At 45.1% G+C, this 27,253-nt stretch overlaps 2 protein-coding genes across 11 annotated transcripts in view; one reads left to right on the top strand and one right to left on the bottom strand.

The window, feature by feature from the left end:
- Positions 1 to 27,253, bottom strand: part of LOC129821982 (rap1 GTPase-activating protein 2-like) — a 92,027-nt gene that overhangs the window by 23,911 nt on the left and 40,863 nt on the right. For 4 of the 9 annotated variants that reach the window (XM_055879779.1, XM_055879781.1, XM_055879777.1 and 1 more), the window contains one exon: positions 8,389 to 8,473. In XM_055879779.1, the coding sequence (XP_055735754.1) occupies positions 8,389 to 8,473 (85 nt within the window). Of the gene's footprint in view, positions 1 to 5,231; positions 5,493 to 5,537; positions 5,784 to 8,255; positions 8,325 to 8,388; positions 8,474 to 27,253 lie in introns of those variants that run through there. The other 5 variants (XM_055879783.1, XM_055879784.1, XM_055879782.1 and 2 more) reach the window with 4 other exon arrangements.
- On the top strand, positions 3,907 to 12,491 carry LOC129821984 (chromo domain-containing protein cec-1-like). Of its 2 annotated transcripts, none has more exons than XR_008754430.1 (2): positions 3,907 to 4,427; positions 7,282 to 7,914. XR_008754430.1 is itself a non-coding variant. In XM_055879788.1 (2 exons), exons 1-2 carry the CDS (start codon positions 4,366 to 4,368, stop codon positions 12,006 to 12,008), a joined length of 459 nt encoding a protein of 152 aa, XP_055735763.1. In that variant the 5' UTR covers positions 3,907 to 4,365; the 3' UTR covers positions 12,009 to 12,491. The 2 variants fall into 2 exon arrangements, 1 of the variants encoding a protein (XP_055735763.1); XM_055879788.1 differs by lacking the exon at positions 7,282 to 7,914 and adding an exon at positions 11,612 to 12,491.

The raw sequence follows: 27,253 nt of genomic DNA, 5'->3' as shown, positions 1-27,253 counted from the left end.
TGCACATACACTGTTGCCATCTAGCGGCCAGAATCTAAATTGCGCCTAGATTCCTAAGTCATATATTGGCCTTTCTCTTGCATTTCAAAGATGGTACCAAAAAAAAAAAAACAAACGCATGTTTTTTTCTTTGCATTAGCTTTTACCCGATCTAATGTGTTATATTCTCCTACATTCATTTAACATTTCCACAAACTTCAAAGTGTTTCCGTTCAAGAATATAACAGAATATAACAGAATATGCATATCCTTGCTTCAGGTCCTGAGCTACAGGCAGTTAGATTTGGGTATGTCATTTAGGCGAAAATTGAAAAAAAGGGTCTGATCCTTTTTTAAGTGTGACCAAGGTTTTTTGGGGGGTATTTCTATGGACATGGAGAGAGGTCTGGTCACCGAGGCTACGTTCCAGGCTGACTACATTGAGAGGTACACGAGCTAAACACGTCATGTGATATAGAAATCTGATGCCTGACTGGGCAGTCTGCAATGTAGCCTTGAACGTGACCTGAAACTACTCAAACCCAGTAACTACAATTATCACACCGCGATCATCTCCAGCGAGCAGCATTTCCACCCTGGTTCCCAATAAGAGCTCATTGAACTGAGGCAGAACACATAAGGAAGGACAGTCCTACACCCTCTCACACCCATATGTACAGTATGTTATACAAACACAGATCACCAAGCCCACTCCACTTCCTCAAAACAGTCACTCCAGAATAATAAATGGGCTGCTGTTGGGCCTTCTTATTGACAGGATAATGGTAAGAAATGTAAAGAATGAAAGTACAGACAACTAAATATTGGTAATAAATGTAGTGCATTATCATTATTGTAATAATCATCAAACATTTCAAATGACTCATGTCAATATAGGGACCACTCTGAGCTCAATGAGAGTGGACATCAGGAAGTAAAGTTGTAATTAACACATGATCCCATTATACTTAAAGTAGCTGTCTAAGATTTCTACGGAATATGACCTACCACTATGAAAATAGATTCCCTTCCCAAAAAGTGTTATTAAGTATGACCCTGATTTCCAAATTCACAAACAACACAATGGTCTGGGCAAATACCAGTCATTATAAATATTAGAAATAGGCAAAGGACGAGTCAAAAACATTATTTAGATAGAATGAGATAAAAAAAAAAGATTTAATAGGTGATGGAAAGAAAACCTCTACAGAGAAACAAAAAGGCCTTGAGAGTTGTTGACCGGAAGAAGATCCATCTTGCATTGAAACATTGTTTTATACAGTGTTGTCCTGGCCTTTTCGTGTCTTTATAATGAAGGACAGTCAATCAACAAACACATAGCTCTCTATGTGACAGTCAAAAGTCACACACAGGAAATATGCTAAAAGCACAACGGATGAGGAACACAATCAACTACATTGTTTGAATCACAGGTTTCAAGGTTGGCAAGTAGAGAATGCAGACAACGGCAGTCAAAACAAAATGCCCCTTTTCATACAGTGAGCCTAATGGCAGTTAAATGTACTTTTTATGTAATATTTTATGCAAACACTAATGACAAATGCTTTGAAAGGTGTGGGCTTCAATGGATCACTGAAATGACTGATTCCCTATCTACACAGGTACTGATAACTCCATATCAACGCAGCCATTAAACCCACGGGATTACAGCAACATGTTATATCATAGTCGAGCACCAGCAATACCACTAAAACCCACCAAGACCTGGAAAACCCATGTCTTACCTTGAGACATACAACCTAGTACTCTGAAAACCAGGAAAACCAGGGAAATTTCCCATTTCACAGCAGTAAAAACATCTCTTTACTTTAGCACCGGGATATCCAATCCACCTGAGCTCAGGTGAACATGCTAATCCCACAGCTGTCAGTGCAGTGGGAGTTATCATTTAGTTATACATTAACCTGCCACAGAGTCCTAAACCCACACAGCTAGTCCCACAGAGTCAACACAATGAGCCAGGCTCACACAGCCCTACAGATGGGCACTGTAACCTTGGTGATTCATCGTTGTCCCCCGTCTAAGGTGAGAGAACTACTGGGGGCCGTGGGGGGAGTCCTAGGGGTTAGATGGAGATCTATCAATCGGACACCAATCAGAGAGGAACCGTGTCGTGAGCGGAGCCTAGACCGGCTGAGAACCAAGAGATCGGGTCTGTCTATCATCTACTGCCTCCAGAGTCTAGATGTAAAATACCCATCCATCTGTCTGTCTATCCTGCTCGCTCTCTCTCTCTGCTCTCTCTCTTCTCTCTCTCTCCATATATATATATATACAGTGCCTTTGGAAAGTATTCAGATCCCTTGCCTTTTTCACATTTTGTTACGTTAAAGCCTTATTCTAAAATTGATTAAATACATGTTTGTACTCATCAATCTACACACAATACCTCATAATGACAAAGTTTTGTAAATGTATTAAACATAAGAAACCGAAATACCTTATTCACAGAATTATTCAGACCCTTTGCTATGAGATTCGAAATTGAGGTCAGGTGCATCCTGTTTCCATTGATCATCCTTGAGATGTTTCTACAACTTGATTCGATTCCAATTGTGGTAAATTCAATTGATTGGACATGATTTAGAAAGGTCCCACAGTTGACAGTGTATGGCAGAGCAAAAATCAAACCATGAGGTCGAGGGAATAGAGCTCCGAGACCGGATTGTGTTGAGGCACAGATCTGGGGAAGGGTACCAAAAAATAAATTCTGCAGCATTGAAGGTCCCCAAGAACACAGTGGCCTCCATCATTCTTAAATGGAAGAAGTTTGGAACCACCAAGACTCTTCCTAGAGTTGGCCACCCGGCCAAACTGAGCAATCGGGGGAGAAGGGCCTTGGTCAGTGAGGTGACCAATAACCCAATGGACACTCTGACAGAGCTCTAGAGTTCCTCTGTGGAGATGGGAGAACCTTCGAGAAGGACAACCATCTCTGCAGCACTCCACCAATCAGGCCTTTATGGTAGTGGCCAGAAGGAAGCCACTCCTTAGTAAAACGCACATGACAGCCCGCTTGGAGTTTGCCAAAAGGCACCTAAAGACTCTCAGATCATGAGAAACAAGATTTTCTGGTCTGATGAAACCAAGATTGAACTCTTTGGCCTGATGTGCAAGTGTCACGTCTGGAGGAAACCTGGCACCATCCCTACGGTGAAGTATGGTGGTGGCAACACCATGCTGTGGGGATGTTTTTCAGCTGCATGGACTGGGAGACTAGTCAGGATTGAGGCAAAGATGAATGGAGCAAAGTAAAGAGAGATCCTTGATGAAAACCTGCTCCAGAGCGCTCAGGACTTCAGACTGAGGCGAAGGTTCACCTTCCAACAGGACAACGACCCTAAGCACACAGCCAAGTCAATGCAGGAGTGGTATCGGGACAAGTCTCTGAAGGTCCTTGAGTGGCCCAGCCAGAACCCGAACTTGAACCAGATCGAACATGTCTGGAGAGACCTGAAAATTGCTGTGCAGCAACGCTCCCCATCCAACTTGACATAGCTTTAGAGAATCTGCAGAGAATTGAAGAAACTCCCCAAATACAGGTGTACCAGGCTTGTAGCATCATACCCAAGAAGACTCAAGGCTGTAATCGCTGCCAAAGGTGCTTCAACAAAGTACTGAGTAAAGGGTCTGAATACTTATGTAAATGTGATATCATTTTTTTTATATATCTGTAAACATTTCTAAAAACCTGTTTTTGCTTTGTCATTGTGACGTATTGTGTGTAGATTGATGAGAGGAAAAAAACAATTTAATACATTTTAGAAAAAGGCTGTAACGTAACAAAATGTGGAAAAAGTTAAGGGGTCTGAATACTTTCCCCAATGCACTATATATATATATATATCTTCCCCTCTGTCTTGCTCTCTCTCTTTCTCTCTCTGCCCTTTACTGCCTGGCCCTCCACAGAGACTAAGCGGAGCTCAGCAACATCTCTCTCTCGCTCTCTCTCTTATCTCCCGGGGAAACCTGCTGCGCCCTGCGTTGTCCACACCAAGATTAGAGGGAAGGACTGACGCTGGGAGGATTCTAACACCACGGTCTCCAGGCGCTCAGCACGTAACCAATATTCACCCAGAGGCCACAGCACTATCGTTGCCTTTTGACTGTAACACGAGTGTTGCACTAGTGTATAATATATACCCTTATGTTATACTAGGGAAATTGGGTTTTCATAGCTAGGGCTGACAGTGAAGACTGGTGAAAAGCAGAATCACAACCTCTGCATCATCAAAACAGTTGCTTGGTGAGAAGGTGAGAAGTCCACAGATAGTCATTGTTATGTAAACACCAGCTGAAAGTACCAGCGGCCTGGCTTTGTCCCCAAGTGAGAGCAGGTCCACCAGAGCCATGGCCCAGTGAGACATGGGTTCGGGCCCGCGTAGTTGGAAACAGAAAAGTCTGAACCTTTTGGGTAAAACACTGGGGTAAGTCTTGAATGTACATGCGCCATTGACGTACCATTGAATACACTTGAACGTAAAACCTGTCATACTAGCTCTTATTATCTGGTGGTAATTCAACTCTTATCGCATATAAGAAATATCGGCATTACTAAACCTCCTGCAGAGGTAATGTGTAACTCAACTACTAAACTATTGGAATTAGCTGGACAGACAGTAAGCCATAATGTACAATAAAGTATGGGAGCTCTTCCTAATGATCCCTGATAACAGCTACAGTAAGTCATCATTAGCATTCTGTTAGCATTCCGCTAGCCTGGGTGGAGATAGAACCAGAACCACAGAGCACCAGAGAGGCCAGTCTCCACTGCTCTCCTGCCTGCACAGCTGACTCCAACTCTGGGCACTGGGAGAAAAGCAGCAGGGGGCGGGTGGGGGTGGCGTGTTGTGTGCCTCTGACAGGGGTTCTCAGACTGTGTGTGTGTGTGTGTGTGTGTGTGTGTGTGTGTGTGTGTCAAATCCAATCAAATTGGATTGGTCGTGTGCACAAATAGGCCGATATTATCGCAGGTGCAGCGAAGTGTTTACGTTTCTAGTTCCAACAGTGCAGTGTATGTGCGTGCGTGCGTGCGTGCGCAGTGTGTGTCTTCTACCCTCAACAGCATAGACACACTTTTCCCCAATTGCAAACACTCTTTCAATCACACGTTCTCTCAACCAAATGTACCAGTTGTCACCTCTTAACAAATGAAGCAGTTACACAGTACTAGAGTGCGCTGTCATCAAGGCTTCCTGTACCACAACACAACACTGCAATATTCACTTAACTCTTCTGGCTCCTCAGTCGGACTAGAACAAAAACTTCCACTGTTAATTCAACAAAAACAGCTCTCGCTCTGGCTTCCTTTTCTTTCACAACCTGGTCTTCAACACCTTCATTTCCTTTATTTCTGCCTCCAACAACCCTTTCTTCAAACAAAACCTCCCTCGTCCTTCATTTTCTCCTCGGAGAATGTGAGAAATGAGTGCTCTCTGCTATGTTCAGCTTCCTCTTATGGCATTCAAAGCCACAAACAGGAAAGTCCTGTTGTTCATTGACTAAGTGGAACAGGTCCTGCCTGTGTGTTTACTCACATTTCATCTCATCCTCTTTCAACTCTTTTCATTTGAATCCTCTGGTTCAGGAAAAGGAACATTCACATTTTCAATCGGCTGTTTACACACTTTCTTTTTGTCTTAGAATAAGGAAGCCTGGAGACTCGGAAGGGGTTCCTTACAAAATGACTCATTACATTATGAAATGTCTGTGTGTGTGCACACACGCACACAAACACACGTGTGAAGTACTCTATCAGAGAAGTTTCAGCCTGGCCACTTCACTATACTACTAGAGATGTCTGGAACAACAGCAAACAAGCTATGCCATACCAGCTACTAGCAGTGAGTAGCACAACTCCAGCGCGCTGAATTGGGTGCAAATGATGTCCTTACAACCAGATGATGTCATTGTATCAGTAAACATAGAAATAGTGCACATAGAATAGATCCACAGATCTATAATTCACATTGTATGTGTGACACCCTGATCTGTTTCACCTGACCTTGTGATTGTCTCCACCCCCTCCAGGTGTTGCTTATTTTCCCCAGTGTATTTATCATTTATTATTTATGCCTGCCCTGACCTGACCTCGAGCCTGCCCGCCCTTTGGTACCTACTGGACTCTGAACTGATTTTGACCTTTTGCCTGTACACAACCATTCTCTTGCCTACCCCTTTTTGGATTAATAAACATCTAAGACCATCTGCATCTGGGTCTCACCTTGGGCCCTCCTAGTATGTGAATTTGTCGGGTCAGCCCACAAAGCTACGTACCGGACCTTTAAAGAGCGTCTGAACGCAGAGATTCTTTCTTTCTCTACTGCTCATTAAGAAAAACTAGACTTCAGTCTTGAGGGTGTGGTTCGATGTGGCAGTTACTGATGTTTGTCCCCCATGAGACACCATAGGAACAATTATGACCTCCTCAAAGTAGTCAGAATTCATTTAAGATTTTCAAAAATATTTATTGTGTAATTTTACATCCGGCTAAGTTGTTTGGTGCAGTATTTCTCAGGTAAAAAAATGCACAAGGTGTTGTCTTGTGCAAACAAAGTCAGATCTGCTGCTCTGATGGGCAGGTCTGTCTCACTGTAGCGTGTGTGTGATCTGCGGTAGGATTGGATAGAGCGTAATCACCGCAGATGTCTATCTCGTGTCAATGGTCAAATGAGCATCGTTGAAATCAAAACCCAACCCTCAAGTAAGTCATGCTGAACTCAATTACAAAACTCAGGTTTGGACGAGACTGACTTGAAAAACCAAATTATCCTATTTACACTTTTTAGTCCATTTTGAAACTAGAAAAAAAAAATTCCGACTAGCATGGATGCTGCATAGGCCGTTTGCTATGAGAGAAGTTGTTGATTGCCTTTAAAAACCCAGTCAGTATCATCACACTATGTTAATGACTGATCAAGGGATTGACTATGAATAATCCCAAATCAAATCAAATCGTATTTGTTATGTACACAATTGACAGCAGGTATAAAAGGTGCAGCAAAATGCTTGTGTACAGGGACCCTCAACAGTGCAGTACATTAATCAATAGAAGAGGTACTATGCATAGTAATAGCCTCATCATGTATGTACACTATAGGATACAGTATAGATAATGATTTAACTCCCCATCTCTGTTTCATACTGATTCTCCCTCCCCTACTTCACTCTTTACTTATTTCTCTCTTTCTATTTCTCTGTATGCTACACTTTCTATTACTTAACTCCCTCTTTCCTCTTCTCTCCCACTTCCGTGTTTATCTCTCGCCCTTCTCCTTGCAGACTAGAGAAGGGGGGCCAGCCTGCTTCAAGGTGATGCAACAAAAATCGAAAGAACTTATCCTCTGCAGCAGAGGTAACTCTGGGTCTACCTTTCCTGTGGCGATCCTCATGAGAGCCAGTTTCATCACAACGCTTAATGGTGTTTGCGACTGCACTTGAAGAAATTTTCAAAGTTCTTGGACATTTACGGATTGACTGACCTTCCTATCATAAAGTAATGATGGACTGTCGTTTCTCTTTGCTTATTTGAGCTGTTCTTGCCATAATATGGACTTGGTGTTTTACCAAATAGGGCTAGCTTCTGTATACCACCCCTACCTTGTCACAACACAACTAATTGGCTCAAACGCAATAAGAAGGAAAGAAATTACACAAATGTACTTTTAACAAGCTACACCTGTTAATTGAAATGCATTCCAGGTGACTACCTCGTGAAGCTGGTTGAGAGAATGCAAAGCTGTCAAAGGGTGGCTACTTTGAAGAATCTCAAATATAAAACATATTTTGATTTGATTAACACTTTATTGGTTATTACATGATTCCATATGTGTTATTTCATAGTTTTGACATCTTCAATTTTATTCTATAATGTAGAAAATAGCACAAATAAAGAAAAACTCTGGACTGAGTAGGTGTGTCAAAACTTTTGACTGGTACTGTCTATATTTATACATATATAAACATACATATATATATATATATAAATAACGGCCCTACATTAAAATAGTCCACAGAAAGACAAGTGTTAGATCTTATTGAATCTGGCAGCTCCCTCTGCCTCTCTCTAGTCTCTACTATGACCTCTAAAGAGTTACCCTCTATGAACAGTGAATGAAGCCCACCCAGGCCTCATAGAGCTGACTCACTATGCGTCATCAACACTATTCCTTTTACAGTGCACTGACACCATTTTCAGTTTTTCACACTATTGCACAGAGCCAAACAATACCGTGCTCACTTGGGTATTTACTTACCACACTGTCTTTTCCAGCACGGTTCCAGCAACTATGGTGGATGGGTAACCATGCCAGCCTGGCTCGGTTCAACTCTGCTCTGTAGTGTGAAAGTGGTGTAAATGCGACGGGCATGAGGTGGTACGTGTCCTACCTTCATGGTGGGCGGCGCTGTGCGGGGGGGCGATGGGGGGCAATCTCCCAAGGGCACGTTGGAGATGGTCAGCAGTTCCTGCTTCCTGGAACACATCAAACACAACAGAAGATATCATAATAAGGCATCATGATGTCGCATGCAGAGGATGCAGAGGCACAATGATAGTACCGAGGACAGATGCTGCATCACAGATCACCCTACTTCACTACGTACACTAGGGTGGGAGGTAGATGTGAGAAATATCATTTCCTTAGACTGTGCAGCAGCTGGTAGGGTCAAGCCTAGTTATAGTCCATGTATATAACGTGAGCCCAGAGTTACTGCTGCATTCATGTGGTCAGGAAAAAGCCCAAACCCTACTCAAACTCCTAGAAGGAAAGAGAAGCTGTCTGGCTCATAGACTAAAGACTAGGTCTTCAACATATCAAATCAAATCAAATGTATTTATATAGCCCTTCTTACATCAGCTGATATCTCAAAGTGCTGTACAGAAACCCAGCCTAAAACCCCAAACAGCAAGCAATGCAGGTGTAGAAGCCAACTGAAGTAGTGGGTATCCAGTGAGTTTGCGGGGCTTGTAACGGAGATCTATCAATCAGACGCCAAGGAACCGTGACTGGCTGAAAACCAAGACCCCTCTGCCTGTGTGTCTGTCTCTGTCTGTCCCGTACTGCCTCCAAGGCTGGCCCACCACAGAGCCTAGATGTAAAATCTCTCTCTCTGTCTCTCTCTCTCTCTCAACATGGTTGTTGAGAGGCCCCCAGGGGCCTCCAGGGGGCCGGGGTCTCCTTCCAGGAGAATGATCACACGTTAAGAGGTTCATTTATAAGGAGGGCCAGTGGGGATTCAGAGGTGGACGTGAGAGGCGAGACACACAGTGCAACAGGTTGCCAATTAGTCACATTCTCTTGACAGAGTTATTTAGTCAGTTATCGAACACAGGATTTCATTCCCAGCCTCTTTCTTTCATCCATAGTTTTTTCCCCCTCTCGTGTGTCAAGTCAGTGTGGCCCAGCTGTGGACTGTGGACTGGAGAGACCACACTCATTTAGTTTATTGCCGTCGGTTATATTCCAACTGTTTATAGTTAAATTAAATCAAATCAAATTGTATTTCTCACATGCGCCGAATACAACAGACCTTACTGTGAAATGCTTACTTACAAGCCCTTATTAACCAACAATACAGTTTTAAGAAAAATAAGAGTTTAGAAAATATTTACTAAACAAACTAATAACACAATAAAATAACAATAACAAGGCAATATATACAGGGGGTACAGGTTAGTCAAGGTAATTTAGGTAATGTGTACATGTAGGTAGGGGTAAAGTGACTATGCATAGATAATAAACAGCGAGTAGCAGCAGTGTAAAAAAAGGGGGGGTCAATGCAAATAGTCAGTGAAGCCGTTTGATTAGCTGTTCAGCAGTGTTATGCCTTGGGGGTAGAAGCTGCTTAGAAGCCTCTTGGACCTAGACTTGGTGCTCCAGTACCGCTTGCTGTGTGGTAGCAGAGAGAACAGTCTATGACTAGGGTGAATGGAGTCTTTGGCTGACACCGCCTGGTATAGAGGTCATGGATGGCAGGAAGCTTGGCCCCAGTGATGTAGTAGTGCCTTGTGGTCAGATGCCGAGCAGTTGCCATACCAGGAATTGATGCAACCTGTCAGGATGCTCTCGATGGTGCAGCTGTAGAACTTTTTAAGGATCTGAGGACCCATGCCAAATCTTCTCAGTCTCCTGATTGGGAATAGGCATTGTCATGCCCTCTTCACGACTGTCTTGGTGTGTTTGGACTATGATAGTTTGTTGGTGATGTGGACACTAATGAACTTGAAACTCTCAACCTGCTACAATACAGCCCCATCGATGAGAATGAGAATGGGCGCATGCTCGACCCTCCTTTTCCTGTAGTCCACGATCATCTCCTTTGTCTTGTTCACGTTGAGGGAGACGTTGTTGTCTTGGTACCACACTGACCGGTCTCTGACCTCCTCCCTATAGGCTCTTCTCATCATTGTTGGTGATCAGGCCTACCCCCGTCGTGTCGTTGGCAAACTTAAGGATGGTGTTGGAATAGTGCTTGGCCACGCAGTTGTGGGTGAACAGTGAGTACAGAAGGGGATTAAGCACACACCCCTGAGGGGCCCCCATGTTCAGGATCAGCATTGCAGATGTGTTGTTGCCTACCCTTACAACCTGGGGGGTGGCCTGTCAGGAAGTCCAGGATCCAGTTGTAGAGAGAGGCATTTAGACCCAGGGTCCTTAGCTCAGTGATGAACTTTAAGGGCACTATGGTGTTGAACGCTGAGCTGTAGTGAATGAACAGCATTTTCGCGTAGGTGTTCCTTTTGTCCAAGTGGGAAAGGGCAGTGTGGAGTGCAATAGAGATTGCGTCATCTGTGGATCTGTTGGGGCGGTATGCGAATTGGAGTAGGTTTCTGGGATGACGGTGTTGATGTGAGCAGTGACCAGCCTTTCAAAGCACTTCATAGCTACCGACGTGAGTGCTACAGATCGGTAGTCATTTAAGCAAGTTACCTTGGTGTTCTTGGGCACATGGACTATGGTGGTCTGCTTGAAACATGTAGGTATTACAGACTCGGTCAGGGACAGGTTGAAAATGTCAGTGAAGACACTTGCCAATTGGTCAGCGCATGCTCTGAGTACACGTCCTGGTAATCCGTCTGGCCCTGCGGCCTTGTGAATGTTGACCTGGTCTTACTCACATTGGCTACGGAGAGCGTGATCACACAGTAGTCTGGAACAGCTGATTCTCTAATGCATGCTTCAGTGTTGCTTGCCTCGAAGTGCACACAGAAGTAGTTTAGCTCGGCTGGTAGGCTCGTGTCACTGGGCAGCTTGCGGCTGGGCTTCCCTTTATAGTCCGTAATAGTTTGCAAGCCCTGCCACATCCAATGAGCGTCAGAGCGGTGTAGTAGGATTCAATCTTATCCCTGTATTGACGCTTTGGGAGGCCGCCCATGTCCATTTCAGCGCGCCGTACTGCGCCAGAAAGTTGGCGCAGACCGTCACCGCGGTGCGAACACCGGGGTCTGGCTCTCGACCCGAAACCTGCCCCTCCGCCTGCCCTGTCGGAAGCTGGGTCCGCGGTTTGTGGGGCCATTTAAAGTCCTGAGGAGAGTGAACGAGGTATGTTACAGGATACAGCTTCCCGCCGATTACCGCATTAACCCCCCGTTCCATGTGTCTCTCCTCAGGCCGGTGGTGGCTGGCCCGCTCCAGGAGTCTGAGGTGCGGGAGGTTCCTCCGCCCCCTCTGGACATCGAGGGGGCCCCGGCGTACTCTGTTCGTTCCATACTGGATTCGAGACGTCGGGCGAGGGGCCTTCAGTACCTCGTGGACTGGGAGGGGTATGGTCCGGAGGAGAGATGCTGGATTCCGGTGGAGGACGTGTTGGATCCTTCTATGCTGCAAGATTTCCATCGTCTCCATCCGGATCGCCCTGCGCCTCACCCCCTGGGTCGTCCCCGAGGTCGGTGGCGACGCGCTGCTGGAGCCGCGCATCAGGGGGGGGGTACTGTCACGACTTCCGCCGAAGTCGGTCCCTCTCCTTGTTCGGGTGGTGTTCGGCGGTCGACATCACCGACCTTCTAGCCATCACTGATCCATTTTTCATTTTCCATTGGTTTTGTCTTGTCTTCCTTCACACCTGGTTTCAATCCCATAAATTACATGCTGTGTATTTAACCCTCTGTTTCCCCTCATGTCCTTGTCGGAGATTGTTATATTGTATGTGATTGTGCTAGTATGTGTTGGTGTGCAACATGTTCTGTACACACTTTTGTTATTTTATATATTTTGGTTTTGGAGTTTGGTCAGCACTTATTAAATGACTCCGTTTATACCAAGTTCGATCTCCTGCGCCTGACTTCCCTGCCACTGTAACAGTATAACTTTAAACCGTCCCCTCGCCCCGACACGGGCGCGAACCAGGGACCCTCTGCACACATCAACAACAGTCACCCACGAAGCGTCGTTACCCATCGCTCCACAAAAGCTGCGGCCCTTGCAGAGCAAGGGGAACCACTACTTCTAGGTTTCAGAGCAAGTGACGTAACCAACTGAAAGGCTGCTAGCTCGCACCACCGCTAACTGGCTAGCCATTTCACATCCGTTACACTCACCACCCTTTCGACCTCCTCCTTTTCCGCAGCAACCAGTGATCCGGGTCAACAGCATCAATGAAACAGTATAACTTTACGGCGTCCCCTCGCCCCGACCCAGGAACCCTCTGCACACATCAACAACGGTCGCCCACGAAGCATCGTTACCCATCGCTCCACAAAGGCCGCGGCCCTTGCAGAGCAAGGGGAACCACTACTTCTAGGTTTCAGAGCAAGTGACGTAACCGACTGAAAGGCTGCTAGCTCGCACCACCGCTAACTGGCTAGCCATTTCACATCCGTTACACCACCAACACGCACCCATTACAAGAGTCCAGTGGTTTTCCAAATTGATGGCAAGGGAGAGCTTTGTACGCATCTCTGTGTGTGGAGTAAAGGTGGTCTACAGTTTTTTTACTCTGGTTGCACATGTGACATGCTGGTAGAAATTATGTAAAACAGATTTAAGTTTTTCTACATTAAAGTCCCCGGCCACTAGGAGCGCCGCCTCTGGATGAGTATTTTCTTGTTTGCGTATGGCCTTATACAGCTCGTTGAGTGCGGTCTTAGCACCAGCATCGGTTTGTGGTGGCAAAAAGACAGCTTATAAAAATATAGATGAAAACTCTCCTGGAAATGGTGTGGTCTACAACTTATCATGAGATACTCTACCTCAGGCGAGAAAAATCTTTAGACTTCTTTAATATTAGACACTCGCACACCAGCTGTTGTTGACTAATAGACACAGACCACTACCCCTCGTCTTGTCGGAGGTAGCTATTCTGTCTTGTGATGTGCGGAAAACCCAGCAAACTGTATGTTATCCATGTTGTCATTCAGCCATGACTCGGTGAAACATAAGATATTACAGTTTTTAATGTCCCGTTGATAGGATAATCTCGAACGGAGCTCATCCAGTTTATTCTCCAGTGATTGCACATTGGCCAATAGGACGGATGGTAGAGGCAGGTTACCCACTCGCCGACAAATTCTCACAAGGCACCCGGATCTGCGTCCCCTGTATAGGCGTCTCTTCTTCATGCGAATGACAGGGATTTGGGCCTGGTCCTGTATCAGCAGTAAATCCTTCGCATCCGACTCGTTAAAGAAAAAATCTTTGTCCAGTACGAGGTGAGTAATTGCTGCTCTGATATCCAGAAGCTCTTTTAGGTCATAAGAGACTGTGACAGAAACATTATGTACAAAATAAGTTACAAACAACGCGAAAAAACACACAAAATAGCACAATTGGTTAGGGGACCGTAAAACGGCAGACATCCCCTCTGGCGCCATTCCTTAGCTAGCAGCTAAAATAAATGGTCAAAAATAATATAGAATTAAGATAACAACACATGCAAAAGGTTTGCAGGACATTCTTCCCTAATATCAACAATCAATATCAATACCAGAAGAAACTCGATCAGATGAAAAACCTCAAAAGCACAATGACAACATCATCAAAAGGCTAAAGGATTGCAGGAGAAAATTCTACCTAATATCAATAATGGATATCAATATCAGAGAGATACTTAACACGCAGTACTGTAACTCCATCTGCTTCACAGGAAGTGGAACAAGGAGACCAACATGCAACTTCTTTCTCTGATATTTGGGGACTAACGCAGCCGTCTCTCCATTGGATAATGTAATAGCTTCCGTGTGTGAAAGTAGCATGCTCACGTCACAGTGTTCAAAGGAAACAAGAGAACACTTGACTGCCTTTGACTGCTGATCTTTCCATTCTGAAAGAGAAACATGCTGCAAAGAACGGCTCCGGCTCCTTCTCTCTTTCTCTCGACCCTTCGTTCTGTGAGTTGTTAGTATAAGCACATGGCCTGGCTTGCAGAGTGCTGGAAACAAGTGGTCATGCCCCAGACTTCCCCTTCCATTGACAGCCCAGCCACCCCAGGCTTCTCCAATACTTTCCATAGGGCCAGCACTAAGTACCAACACAATGTAGCACTGTCTCTAGCTGTCGCTCGCGGTTAACACTGAGCCAATGGTGGACACAAACTAAACAGAGTACAAGTACAAGCAGGAGAAGTTGGCTTCCTTCCCCCGTTTACGCAGTTGATGGAGATACACAGATTGTACATAGCAACTGCTACAGCTCAAGAGAAACTTATTATTAGAAAATGTCCATTCCCAGACTCTACGTGTTTGTAGCTCAGAGCTGACCTGAGTGGAAAACTTTGTTCAGACCCTTGCCCCTGGTGCTGGCCACTGCTGTCTGGGCTTAGCTTTAATAACAGCCAAGTCTCAACACACACATACAGTACATACGCAGACACACATACACACACACACACACACACACACACACACACACACACACACACACACACACACACACACACACACACACACACACACACACACACACACAAACAAACTGGTGTTGGTCCCAGACAGACACAGTCTGTGTGTGAGACAGTCTGTGTGAGAGACAGTCTGTGTGTGAGAAAGTCTGTGTGAGAGACAGTCTGTGTGTGAAACAGTCTGTGTGTGAGACAGTCTGTGTGTGTGACAGTCTGTGTGTGAGACAGTCTGTGTGTGAAACAGTCTGTGTGTGAAACAGTCTGTGTGTGAGACAGTCTGTGTGTGAGACAGTCTGTGTGTGAAACAGTCTGTGTGTGAGACAGTCTGTGTGAGAGACAGTCTGTGTGAGAGACAGTCTGTGTGTGAGAGACAGTCTGTGTGTGAGAGACAGTCTGTGTGTGTGACAGTCTGTGTGTGTGACAGTCTGTGTGTGAGACAGTCTGTGTGAGAGACAGTCTGTGTGTGTGACAGTCTGTGTGTGTGACAGTCTGTGTGTGAGACAGTCTGTGTGAGAGACAGTCTGTGTGAGAGACAGTCTGTGTGTGAGACAGTCTGTGTGTGAGACAGTCTGTTTGAGAGACAGTCTGTGTGAGAGACAGTCTGTGTGAGAGACAGTCTGTGTGAGAGACAGTCTGTGTGTGAGACAGTCTGTGTGTGAGACAGTCTGTGTGTGAGACAGTCTGTGTGAGAGACAGTCTGTGTGTGAGAGACAGTCTGTGTGGGAGAGACAGTCTGTGTGTGAGAGACAGTCTGTGTGTGAGACAGTCTGTGTGAGAGACAGTCTGTGTGTGAGACAGTCTGTGTGAGAGACAGTCTGTGTGAGAGACAGTCTGTGTGTGAGACAGTCTGTGTGTGAGACAGTCTGTGTGTGAGAGACAGTCTGTGTGTGAGACAGTCTGTGTGTGAGAGACAGTCTGTGTGTGAGAGACAGTCTGTGTGTGAGACAGTCTGTGTGTGAGACAGTCTGTGTGTGAGAGACAGTCTGTGTGTGAGACAGTCTGTGTGTGAGAGACAGTCTGTGTGTGAGACAGTCTGTGTGTGTGAGACAGTCTGTGTGAGAGACAGTCTGTGTGTGAGAGACAGTCTGTGTGTGAGACAGTCTGTGTGTGAGAGACAGTGGTGGCGTAGTCTATCCTTGCTGCCTGTCTAATGAAACAGCTCCTGCGTCACCGTGAATGGCTCTCTCTCTCCGGGAGGGGTGGATCGAAGGAGGGAGACGCAGCATGACAAAGGAAAACAGAGGGAAAAGAGAGAGGGAAAAGAGAGAGAGAGATGAAACATAGAACAAGGGGGAGCAACAGAGTGGAAAGGGGACAATAGGCCGGATAGTGAATGGGAAGGTTAAAGCTAGAGGTGTATGAGCTGTAACACTTTGACAACCACACACACACACAAACGAACGAACGCACACACACACACACACACACACACACACAAACGAACGAACGCACACACAAACCAGTCAAACCAAATTAATAAATAAAAGTGTGTGGACTCAAAGTATTATATTCAATAGTAAATGGAGATAATGACATGACCTATAAGATATGTCTCCTATCTTGTATTTCACAATAAAAACCCTTCATTGTCCAGCCTAACTCTCCTATGTTTCACAATCACCACCCAACTCCTTCTTTAGTTTTTTTAATTGGACCCGATTCAATACTAATTACATCTGCACCGCAATCATGTTTACCTAATGTCACGCCAATATGCCTCCATGTTTCACATATTGATTACACCCTGGAGAGATGACAGGCACTGCACACAGTGTACTGTACCTGCCTCAGCTAGTATCAACACATAAACAGGAGAGGGGGGGGGGGGGGGAGAGGGGGAGGGAGCGAGAGAGGGGGGGTAGAGAGAGAGAGAGAGTGCACACAGGGGAAAGAGACATGGCCCAGGAGGGAGGGAGGGAGGGAGGGAGGGAGGGAGGGAGGGAGGGAGGGAGGGAGGGAGGACAACAGTCCCTCGCTGCCAATTACCCCCCTAATTGTGACGTTCTCTTTCCAGCCCGATACAGATATTTGTTACGAAACTCAATAATGAAGTTGATGATGTTCCAGACCTACCATTGCAGAGGCCCAATCGTTCCTCTAACGAACTTAATATTTAATGGCCTATTAGACAGCGAAAAACAGAGACAAGGAAATACATGAATCTGCCAGCAGGACATCAGGGCTGAGAGGAATCAGGTGCAGCCCGTCCATCAGAGCAGCTTTTCCTAACCCTCTCTTCGGGCCCCTCCAGACATTTCACATTTTTTTGTTTAAACCCTAAACTGGCACACCTAATCCAATTAGTCAAAGTCTTGACGATTAGTGGCAGACATAGCTGGCATACAGAGCCGCATCAATCAGGACCATGGCAGAGTATGTGTGAATGATGTGTCAATGATGTGTCAATGATGCACCGTCACATCTGACAACAGCGCTGAATCAATTGCAGACCTGCCCTGTGTAAAAATAGCAGAGAGGATAGATGTGCTTGTTCCTCCCATGCTAGCAGACCAGACAGGCAGCCCAGCGCCACGGACAGTCAGACACAGACCAATGGCGTAATGCAATGAACGTCAGAGTGTGAGGTGTTGAAAGGGCTGCGTTCTATGGCTCATGGCTCCCAGTGTGTGGCTAATGGCCCATTGAAGGACCCCTTACCTCAGCACTGGCCACAGGGGAGTCAGTAGCTAATCATAGACCTCTATAATGTTAGTACACTATGGTGGCAGTAGCCAATCAGGACCCTTTATTTCATCCAGTATAGGGGAGCAATGGCCTAACAAGGATTAGTGGCCTCCACAAAGGGTTAATGGGAGTCAATAAGCCCAGTGGCACATTGAAGGCCCCTTACCTATTCACTGGGGGGGCAGTAGCCTACAAGGAACCATATACTGTTTACACATAGGGGACAAGTAGCCTGAGGGGACCAGTAGCTAGGCAAGCTACAGGGGGGCCAATTGCTCATAAGCCATATGGAATCCCATAGACACCCAGGTAACAGGCTACTTCCTGTTTCCTGCTGGGACTTACTCCCCACTGGGCACAGATGTCAGATCAACGTCTAGTTTTGATTTACATTTGGTTGACAACTAACGTGAATTCAACACGAAATAAACCAAAAACGTCACCCTGTCATTGGACTTAGGTTAAAAGTTGGGTGAAAAAAAGACTAAATTCCCTAATGTGGATGACTTTTTTGCAAATCCAATTAGTTTTCCGCGTTGATTCAACATCGTCACATTGAATTTCTTGCTTGAAATGACGTAGAAACAACATTGATTCAACCAGTTTTTGCCCAGTGGGTTCGATGGATATACAGGCTATTTATAGATACAGGGGTCAAAGGAGAGTGGAGCCCAGCCAGTCAACGGAATGGCTGAGGAACACACGTACACACACACACACCTTCCTGGCAGAGTTTTAGAGAGTGGGGGGTATACTGCGAGGGATTGATTTGTTCTCCCAAATGAAACCTGAATGAAGCTGGGAAAATAATTACTGCCGCAGCAACAACATCAGAGCCACCAAATTGAAAGAGGAAGAAATCAATTGTAGAACACTGTGTAAACACTTTGATTGGCCAAACCTTGCTGAGATAATGACCTCTTAAAGAGACACTTTCTCTCAGTACGGAATCCCACTCAATAAGAAGAGCAGTGCTGTGGACTCCAGGGGCTTGTATTCATAAAGCGTCTCAGATAAGGATTGCTGATCTAGGATCAGGTCCCCCCCGTCCATGTATTATTATTCACTAAGATTAAAAAAAGCAAAACTCCTGATCCTAGATCAGCACTCCTACTCTGAGATGCGAAATGAATGTGGGCCCAGATCTCAAAGGAAAGAAGCAGACCGCTGCCACCGCCGATGGCATTCTGGGTAGTCTAGCAGTCAGCATTTCTATACAGGACACACACACACACACACACACACACACACACACACACACACACATAAATGAAATGAAAACCACCTGATGCTAACATAATATCCCCTTGCCTCATCTCCAGATCCCAACGTACACGGAGATACAGTGTACATACAACCTTCTATCCAGTTGTATTACTGGACTGATTACTTTCAGCACAGGAAACTGCTGGGAGGAGGATGGACATCGGACCACACAATCACAGGATAACTGCATTAATGCCAGAGCCAAAACAGATGATTCATATCAAAATGATCTTTCACTGACCCCGGAACTGTACACGCACCCCTCCAGCCTAGTGAATACAACCATGGATGTTAGAACAGGGTTGCCCTGTTCCTGGAGAGCTACACTCCTGTAATTTTTCGCTCCAACCTCGGGTATTACTAACCTGATTCCTCTTATCAACCTGCTAATTGTTTGAATCAGGTGTGCTAGGTTAAACCTACAGGACGGTAGCGCTCCAGGAACAGGGATGGGCACTCTTGTCTAAGAGGAAACCATGTGCTGTGTATCGAAAATTAACTCATCATGAGACAGTTTTAAAGGCACAGAGCAGTCAAAAACGGGATTTTCCCGTGTTTTATATATATATTTCCACACTATGAGGTTGGAATTAGGGCTATTACGGTGACCGTATTACCGTCACACCAGCGGTCACGAGTCATGACGGCAGTTAAATTCCACGTGACCGTTTAGTCACGGTAATTAGGCTTCTCCAAGCTCTGATGATGCTGATGGTCATTAGTAGCCTACCAAACTAGCTAACTGCCTGGTACTTAGCAATCTATTGTCCCTCTAATCACTCTGACATCAATGTAAATGTAATGGAAAATCTAATCAAACACTTCATGAGAGCCCATGAGCTCATGTTGAGCAACATTTCTATAGGCTATGCCATTGTGTGACATAACAGAGTGATGGCCTCTTTTAAAAACAGAAGGATCCCATCAGCTTTCTATAGGCTAGGCCTACTATATTAATACTACTATATTTATTTCTCAACTTTCCTAATATTAAGCACATTGCTTCTCTTTACAACAGAAGTATAGCCTACCTGGCTGGCATAAAAGTAACTAGGTCTACTCATCTTGTTGACTGACGAAAAGTAAATGTGGGCAGTTCTTCCAATGTCTTGGATAAGGGCGCGTGCGGTTGCATTCGTCTTCACTTGTAGCCTGTGAAAAAAGACCCGATCACGTGACAGAGAGCCATGTGAGTGCTGGGAGAATGGAATTTTAATGATTATATTCAGCCCATGGGCACAAAGGCCACTGGCCGCCAAAGGCATGTTTTTTTTAGGGGGCATTATGGCCACAACAAAGGGGATGCCACCGGGACATTCGAGGCATTATCAGGTGCTTGAGCCTGTGCGTGAGTCTGAGCAATGCAACTTTTCATGCAACTTTTTTCAAATCATCCTTAGAGTCACATCATGCAAATGTCCTTTTTATTTTATTCCAATATGTTCAATTGTATTATTCCTACTATAAAATAATGCCACGGAAATCTAAGCAAATCTTGTCTGCTAAATTAACTAGTGCAGCCCACATGGAAGCCAGGAGCTGCTAAATGTGTTTATGTTAATTATTGGTCAATTACCGTGAGACCGGCAGTTACTTGCTTGACAATCACCGGCTGACGAAATTTCATGACCCCCACAGCCCTAGTTGGAATAATACTGTGAAATTTTGAAAATTATGATGATGCCTTTTTAATGTAAGAGATGTTTGAAAAGACTGCCTGAAATGTCAGGCTTTTTTGGTTGGATAGTGTTTTAGCCTGCCTCCTTCCTGTTGACATCACCAGGCGGTAAATTAGTTAATAGACCAATAAGAAAGAGAGTTCTAAACCTTTCTACCAATAACAGCTAGTTTTTACTTTTCCCCTCCCTACTCAGATCACTCCCAGATAGTCCAAGCAAAATGCTCGTGAAATGTCTCTTTGCTAAAAAGCTATTTTAATTGAAAAAAATCACAGTAGGGTACTTTTATTGTTACCCAGAAAGGATTTCATATTGAGACAAAAACGGTTGCTTTGGACCTTTAAGTGTGAAATCTCATTCTGCATCTTCCCAGTTCCTTGTTTTCCTGTTGTCATACTTTAGGACGGGGTGATGATTTCCACTTGTCCTTGTTCACCTGCTCTCCGGTTAGCAGTGGCTTGAGCTCCTAATAGAAAGAGGCTGAGATCCTGTCTGAATCAATGACCAGCAGAGGAAAGTGATAATTGGCTTTGAGTATTGACGTGTTGTGTGCATTAGAGTTAGGGTCGTGTGACAGGGAAATTAGGACAGAACACATAAGAAAATGCTCTCTCTTGCTGTCCCACATGAATACACACAGACACACACACACACACACACACACACACACACACACACACACACACACACACACACACACACACACACACCCACACACACACACACACACACACACACACACACACACACACACACACACACACACACACACACACACACACACACACACACACACACACACACACACACTCACTCACACAAATGTACGCATGCAAGCGAGTACACACACACACAAACACAAAATAATCTTCAGAACTCTCTACTGCACAGAGAAACACCATAGTCACAGAACAGACTCAAACAGCTGAATCATTACCACCCTCACACCTATTCTATGTGACAAGGTGATAGTCCCTTGAAAGCAACACTACAACCGGTCCTGAGAGGCACAGCCTTCTGAATGAAGGGAGCAGAGCACGCACCGTTATTTACAGACCCTTCAAGGTCAGGAAGTTAGAGGTGGCAAAGAGGTGTCAGGGTGCCAGGCCCTTCCAGAACTATGTGGGGGTATGCTAATTCTGGCCCACTTACAGAAGAGCTATGGGTTTCATTGCTGACATCATAAAGCTTTACAGTAATACTGTAATATACTGGAACAACTTTATTGATATCGATACCTACTGTCATAAAAACATTCCTTTAACTGACATGAAAATGTTGTACAAAAGAACAGTGGTTTTCCCTGTCGACTTCATAGAAGGTTTCCAGTATAACAACTGCATTTATATAGAGGTCTATTAAACTGCCATGACAGTACATTTTAACGGATATTTATTGCCATAAAAGTACATTTTCACGTTGACTAACGTTTCAGAACCTCTCACAAGACGAGCACTTCACCGTAAAAGTTTTCCACTGATGATCGAGATTACGCTGTGGCAAGAAAACAAGGTGCAGAATTTACTTGGCAAGCCTTCACGTATTTTTTTCTTCTCCAGAGCAGATAACATAAAGAGGGAAACCTGTTGAGGTTTAATTGGACTCTCCCTTCTTCCTGCACTACCTGTCCTCTGCCTCACTCCTCCCCTTCTCATTCCCCCACTCCTCCCCTTCTTTTCCTTGTTCCCTCGCTCTCAACCACCCACTGTGAGGGTAAACATGCCAGGTGTTTCTGTAAGTCAACACCAGTAAAGGTCTCCCACTCTGGGCTCTGGTCCAACCCTATAATGTTATAATAGGAGAGCTCTATGAGAGTGAGTGTGAGTGTGAGTGTGAGTGTGAGTGTGTGTGTGTGTGTGTGTGTGTGTGTGTGTGTGTGTGTGTGTGTGTGTGTGTGTGTGTGCGTGCGTGCGTGCGTGCGTGCGTGCGTGCGTGCGTGCGTGCGTGCGTGCGTGCGTGCGTGCGTGCGTGTGTGTGTGTGTTCCTGGTGTCAGCTCCCGGTTCCTAGTTCCTAGTTATTATTATGACATCACATAAAATAATAATCTAATCAGGATCTAACCTCAAAGACTGTATTCGAATGAACCACTGATGTGCTTTCAGATGATAGACCTAACCCAGCCTCTGTCAATGGACCTGTACTGAACTAACCCAGCCTCTGTCAATGGACCTGTACTGAACTAACCCAGCCTCTGTCAATGGACCTGTACTGAACTAACCCAGCCTCTGTCAATTGACCTGTACTGAACTAACCCAGCCTCTGTCAATGGACCTGTACTGAACTAACCCAGCCTCTGTCAATGGACCTGTACTGAACTAACCCAGCCTCTGTCAATGGACCTGTACTGAACTAACCCAGCCTCTGTCAATGGACCTGTACTGAACTAACCCAGCCTCTGTCAATGAACCTGTACTAAACTAACCCAGCCTCTGTCAATGGACCTGTACTGAACTAACCCAGCCTCTGTCAATGGACCTGTACTGAACTAACCCAGCCTCTGTCAATGGACCTGTACTGAACTAACCCAGCCTCTGTCAATGGACCTGTACTGAACTAACCCAGCCTCTGTCAATGGACCTGTACTGAACTAACCCAGCCTCTGTCAATGGACCTGTACTGAACTAACCCAGCCTCTGTCAATGGACCTGTACTGAACTAACCCATCCTCTGTCAATGGACCTGTACTGAACTAACCCAGCCTCTGTCAATGGACCTGTACTGAACTAACCCAGCCTCTGTCAATGGACCTGTACTGAACTAACCCAGCCTCTGTCAATGGACCTGTACTGAACTAACCCAGCCTCTGTCAATGGACCTGTACTGAACTACTACAATCTTACTTTCTACATCTCCTAAATATCTCCATCTGTCAGACAACCCCCACTGTACATGTGAGAGTTTGAAGAGAGACAGAGAGAGAGTTTGGCCCTATAACAAAGAACAAACATCAAAAACATATGCATGATGAAATACAAAATCTTAAAATCAAATATTAAAGACTACCAGAGCCCATTGGATTCTCTAATTACATTGAATGAACTACAGGACAAAATACAAACCCTCCAACCCAAAAAGGCCTCTGGTGTTGATGGCATACTCAATGAAATGATAAAATATACAGACCACAAATTCCAATTGTCTGTACTTAAACTCTTTAACATCTCCATCTTTAACATCTTAGCTCAGGCATCTTCCCCAGTATTTGGAACCAAGGACCGATCACCCCAATCCACAAAAGTGGAGACAAATTTGACCCCAATAACTACCTTGGGATATGCGTCAACAGCAACCTTGGGAAAATCCTCTGCATTATCATTAACAGTAGACTCATACATTTCCTCAGTGAAAACAGTGTATTGAGCAAATGTCAAATTGGCTTTTTACCAAATTACCGTACGACAGACCACGTATTCACCCTGCACACCCTAATTGAAAACAAAAACAAAAAAAACAAAGGCAAAGTCTTCTCATGCTTTGTAAATTGCCAAAAATCTTTTGACTCAATTTGGCACGAGGGTCTGCTATACAAATTGATGGAAAGTGGTGTTGGGGGAAAACATACAACGTTCTACAAGCCATGTACACAAACAACAAGTGTGCGGTTAAAACTGGTCGAAAAACACACATATTTCTTTCCACAAGGCCGTTGGGTGAGACAGGGATGCAGCTTAAGCCCAACCCTCTTCAACATATATATCAACGAATTGCCGAGGGCACTAGAACAGTCTGCACCATCCGGCCTCACCCTACTAGAATCTGAAGTCAAATGTCTACTGTTTGCTGATGATCTGGTGATTCTGTCTCCAACAAAGGAGGGCAACTAGATCTTCTGTGCAGATTCTGTCAGACCTGGACCCTGACAGTAAATCTCAGTAAGTAAAAAATAATGGTGTTCCAAAAAAGGTCCAGTTGCCAGGACCACAAATACAAATTCCCTCTAGACACCGTTTCCCTTGAACACACAAAAAACGATATATACCTCGGCCTAAACATCAGCACCACAGGTAACTTCCACAAAGCTGTGAACGATTTGAGAGACAAGGCAAGAAAGGCCTTCTATGCCATCAAAAAGAACATCAAATTCGACATACCAATTAGGATCTGGCTAAAAATACTTGAATCAGTTATAGAACCCATTACCCTTATGGTTGTGAGGTCTGGGGTCCGCTCACCAACAAAGAATTCACAAAATGGGACAAACACCAAATTGAGACTTTGCATGCAGAATTCTGCAAAAATATCCTCTATGTACAACGTAAAACACCAAATAATGCATGCAGAGCAGAATTAGGCCGATACCTGCTAAATATCAAAATCCAGAAAAGAGACGTTCAATTCTACAACCACTTAAAAGGAAGAGCTTTCTCAAACCTTCCATAACAAAGCCATCACCTACAGAGAGATGAACCTGAAGAAGAGTCCCCTAAGCAAGCTGTTCCTGGAGCTCTGTTCACAAACACTTGAGACATTGGAAAGAATTTACAAAAAAACAGAGCAAACTAAAATGCTATTTGACCCTAAACAGAGAGTACACAGTGGCAGAATACCTGACCACTGTGACTGACCCAAACTTAAGGAAAGCTTTGACTATGTACAGACTCAGTGAGCATAGCCTTGCTATTGAGAAAGGCCGCTGTGGTCAGACCTGGCTCTCCTGAGAAGACAGGCTATGAGCACACTGCCCACAAAATGAGGTGGAAACTGAGCTGCACTTCCTAACCTCCTGCCAAATGTATGACCATATTAGAGACACATATTTCCCTCAGATTACACAGACCAACAAAGAATTGGAAAACAAACCCAATTTTGATAAACGCCCGTTTCCATTGGGTGAAATACCACAGTGTGCCATCACAGCTGCAACATTTGTGACCTGTTGCCACAAGAAAAGGGCAACCAGTGAAGAACAAACACCATTGTAAATACAACCCATATTTAAGTTGATTTATTTTCTCTTTTGTACTATTGAGAGAGAGAGATAAAATATCTTCCCCCATCCCTTCACATAGCTGTGCTCTGTAACATGTCAGTGTTACCACTATTATTCTAATTTGTTTCATCCATTACACAAGCCACAGCTCCCTGTCACTGTCACTGTCACTGTCACTGCCGCACACACACACACACACACACACACACACACACACACACACACACACACACACACACACACACACACACACACACACACACACACACACACACACACACACACACACACACACACACACACACACACACACACACACACACACACAGGAAAGGAGACAAGCTTACAGGTAGATACTGAGCGCCTGTGTGTAGTAGGTGGACACACACCAGGTGAGACAGAAACACAGACATAAACACCAACAAGCTCACACAGTCTCCATGCAGTGTGAGATGTAGAGGGGAACGCCATAAGTGCGGAATTTCAGACACACTCTCACGCATAAAAACCTGAGTGTGTATGTTCTGTGATATGAAGGTATGAATTGACAAACTGCCCACACGCAGAGGTTCACTGCAATGACTGACGCTAATAGTTACCCTTTTCCCTGTACTGTCACCTCTACCTACTCTGTGCCAGGCTTCCCAGTAGATATTTGCTGATTGTGTGTGTGTTTGTTTGTGTGTGTATATGTGTGTGCGGATGCATGCATGCGTGAGTGTGTGTGCTTGGTGTGTGTGTGTGTATGTGTGTGTGTGTGTGTGTGTGTGTGTGTGTGTGTGTGTGCGTGTGTGAGTAGCATGTGTGTGTATTTCGTTCATGCCTGGAGGGCTAACGGTACAGTCTCCTTGTGATCCCCGACAGCTGCTAACTGTTTTCACCGAGACTGGCAGAGTGGGGGAAGGGGAGAACGAAGGAGCGAATGAGAGAGGGAGAGGAAGAGGGAGAATGAGCGAAGTGGGAGGAAAAGGATGAGTCAGAAAATAAAAGAGATTGTATTAAATGGAGGATGGAGAGAGGGGGGTGATAAGAGGCAGGTTAGCAGGCTGTTCACACTCTCAACCCTGGCTGATCCCCAAATGGCACCCTATTCCCTATATAGTGCGCTACTTTTGACCAGAGCCCTCTGGCCTTATATAGTGAATAATATGCCATTTGGGAAACAGTCCAAGCGGGAACTGTTGAACAGTAATGACTAGAGTGTATCATAATCAGGCAGCAGTGATTCTAATCATGGTGTATGTAATGATTGAGTGTGCTTAACTCCAGTTAGACAGGTATTAACCCCCCTTACAGGGGACGAGAGGAGGGCTACCAATCAACCAGGAGGTACAAGGAGGGTTAGGAGACAGGAACCCAGAACCCTCAACCCTTCTCAACCAACAATACACTGACTGGGTTCCAATTCTAAGCCGCTAAGCTAGTAAAGAAACGCACGCACACACACACACACACACACACACACACACACACACACACACACACACACACACACACACACACACACACACACACACACACACACACACACACACACACACACACACACACACACAGACACACACACAGAGACACAGACACAGACACAGACACACACACACAGAGACACAGACACACACACAGACACACACACAGACACACACAGACACACACACACACACACACACACACACACACACACACACACACACACACACACACAGACACACACACACAGACACAGACACAGACACAGACACACACACACAGAGACACAGACACACACACAGACACACACACAGACACACACAGACACAGACATACACACACACACACACACACACACACACACACACACACACACACACACACACACAC

This window comes from Salvelinus fontinalis, chromosome 24, assembly GCF_029448725.1.
Source record: "Salvelinus fontinalis isolate EN_2023a chromosome 24, ASM2944872v1, whole genome shotgun sequence".
Classification (NCBI taxonomy): domain Eukaryota; kingdom Metazoa; phylum Chordata; class Actinopteri; order Salmoniformes; family Salmonidae; genus Salvelinus; species Salvelinus fontinalis.
The sequence above is the reverse complement of the archived record's forward strand: the minus strand, read 5'-3'. Positions and strand labels throughout refer to the sequence as shown.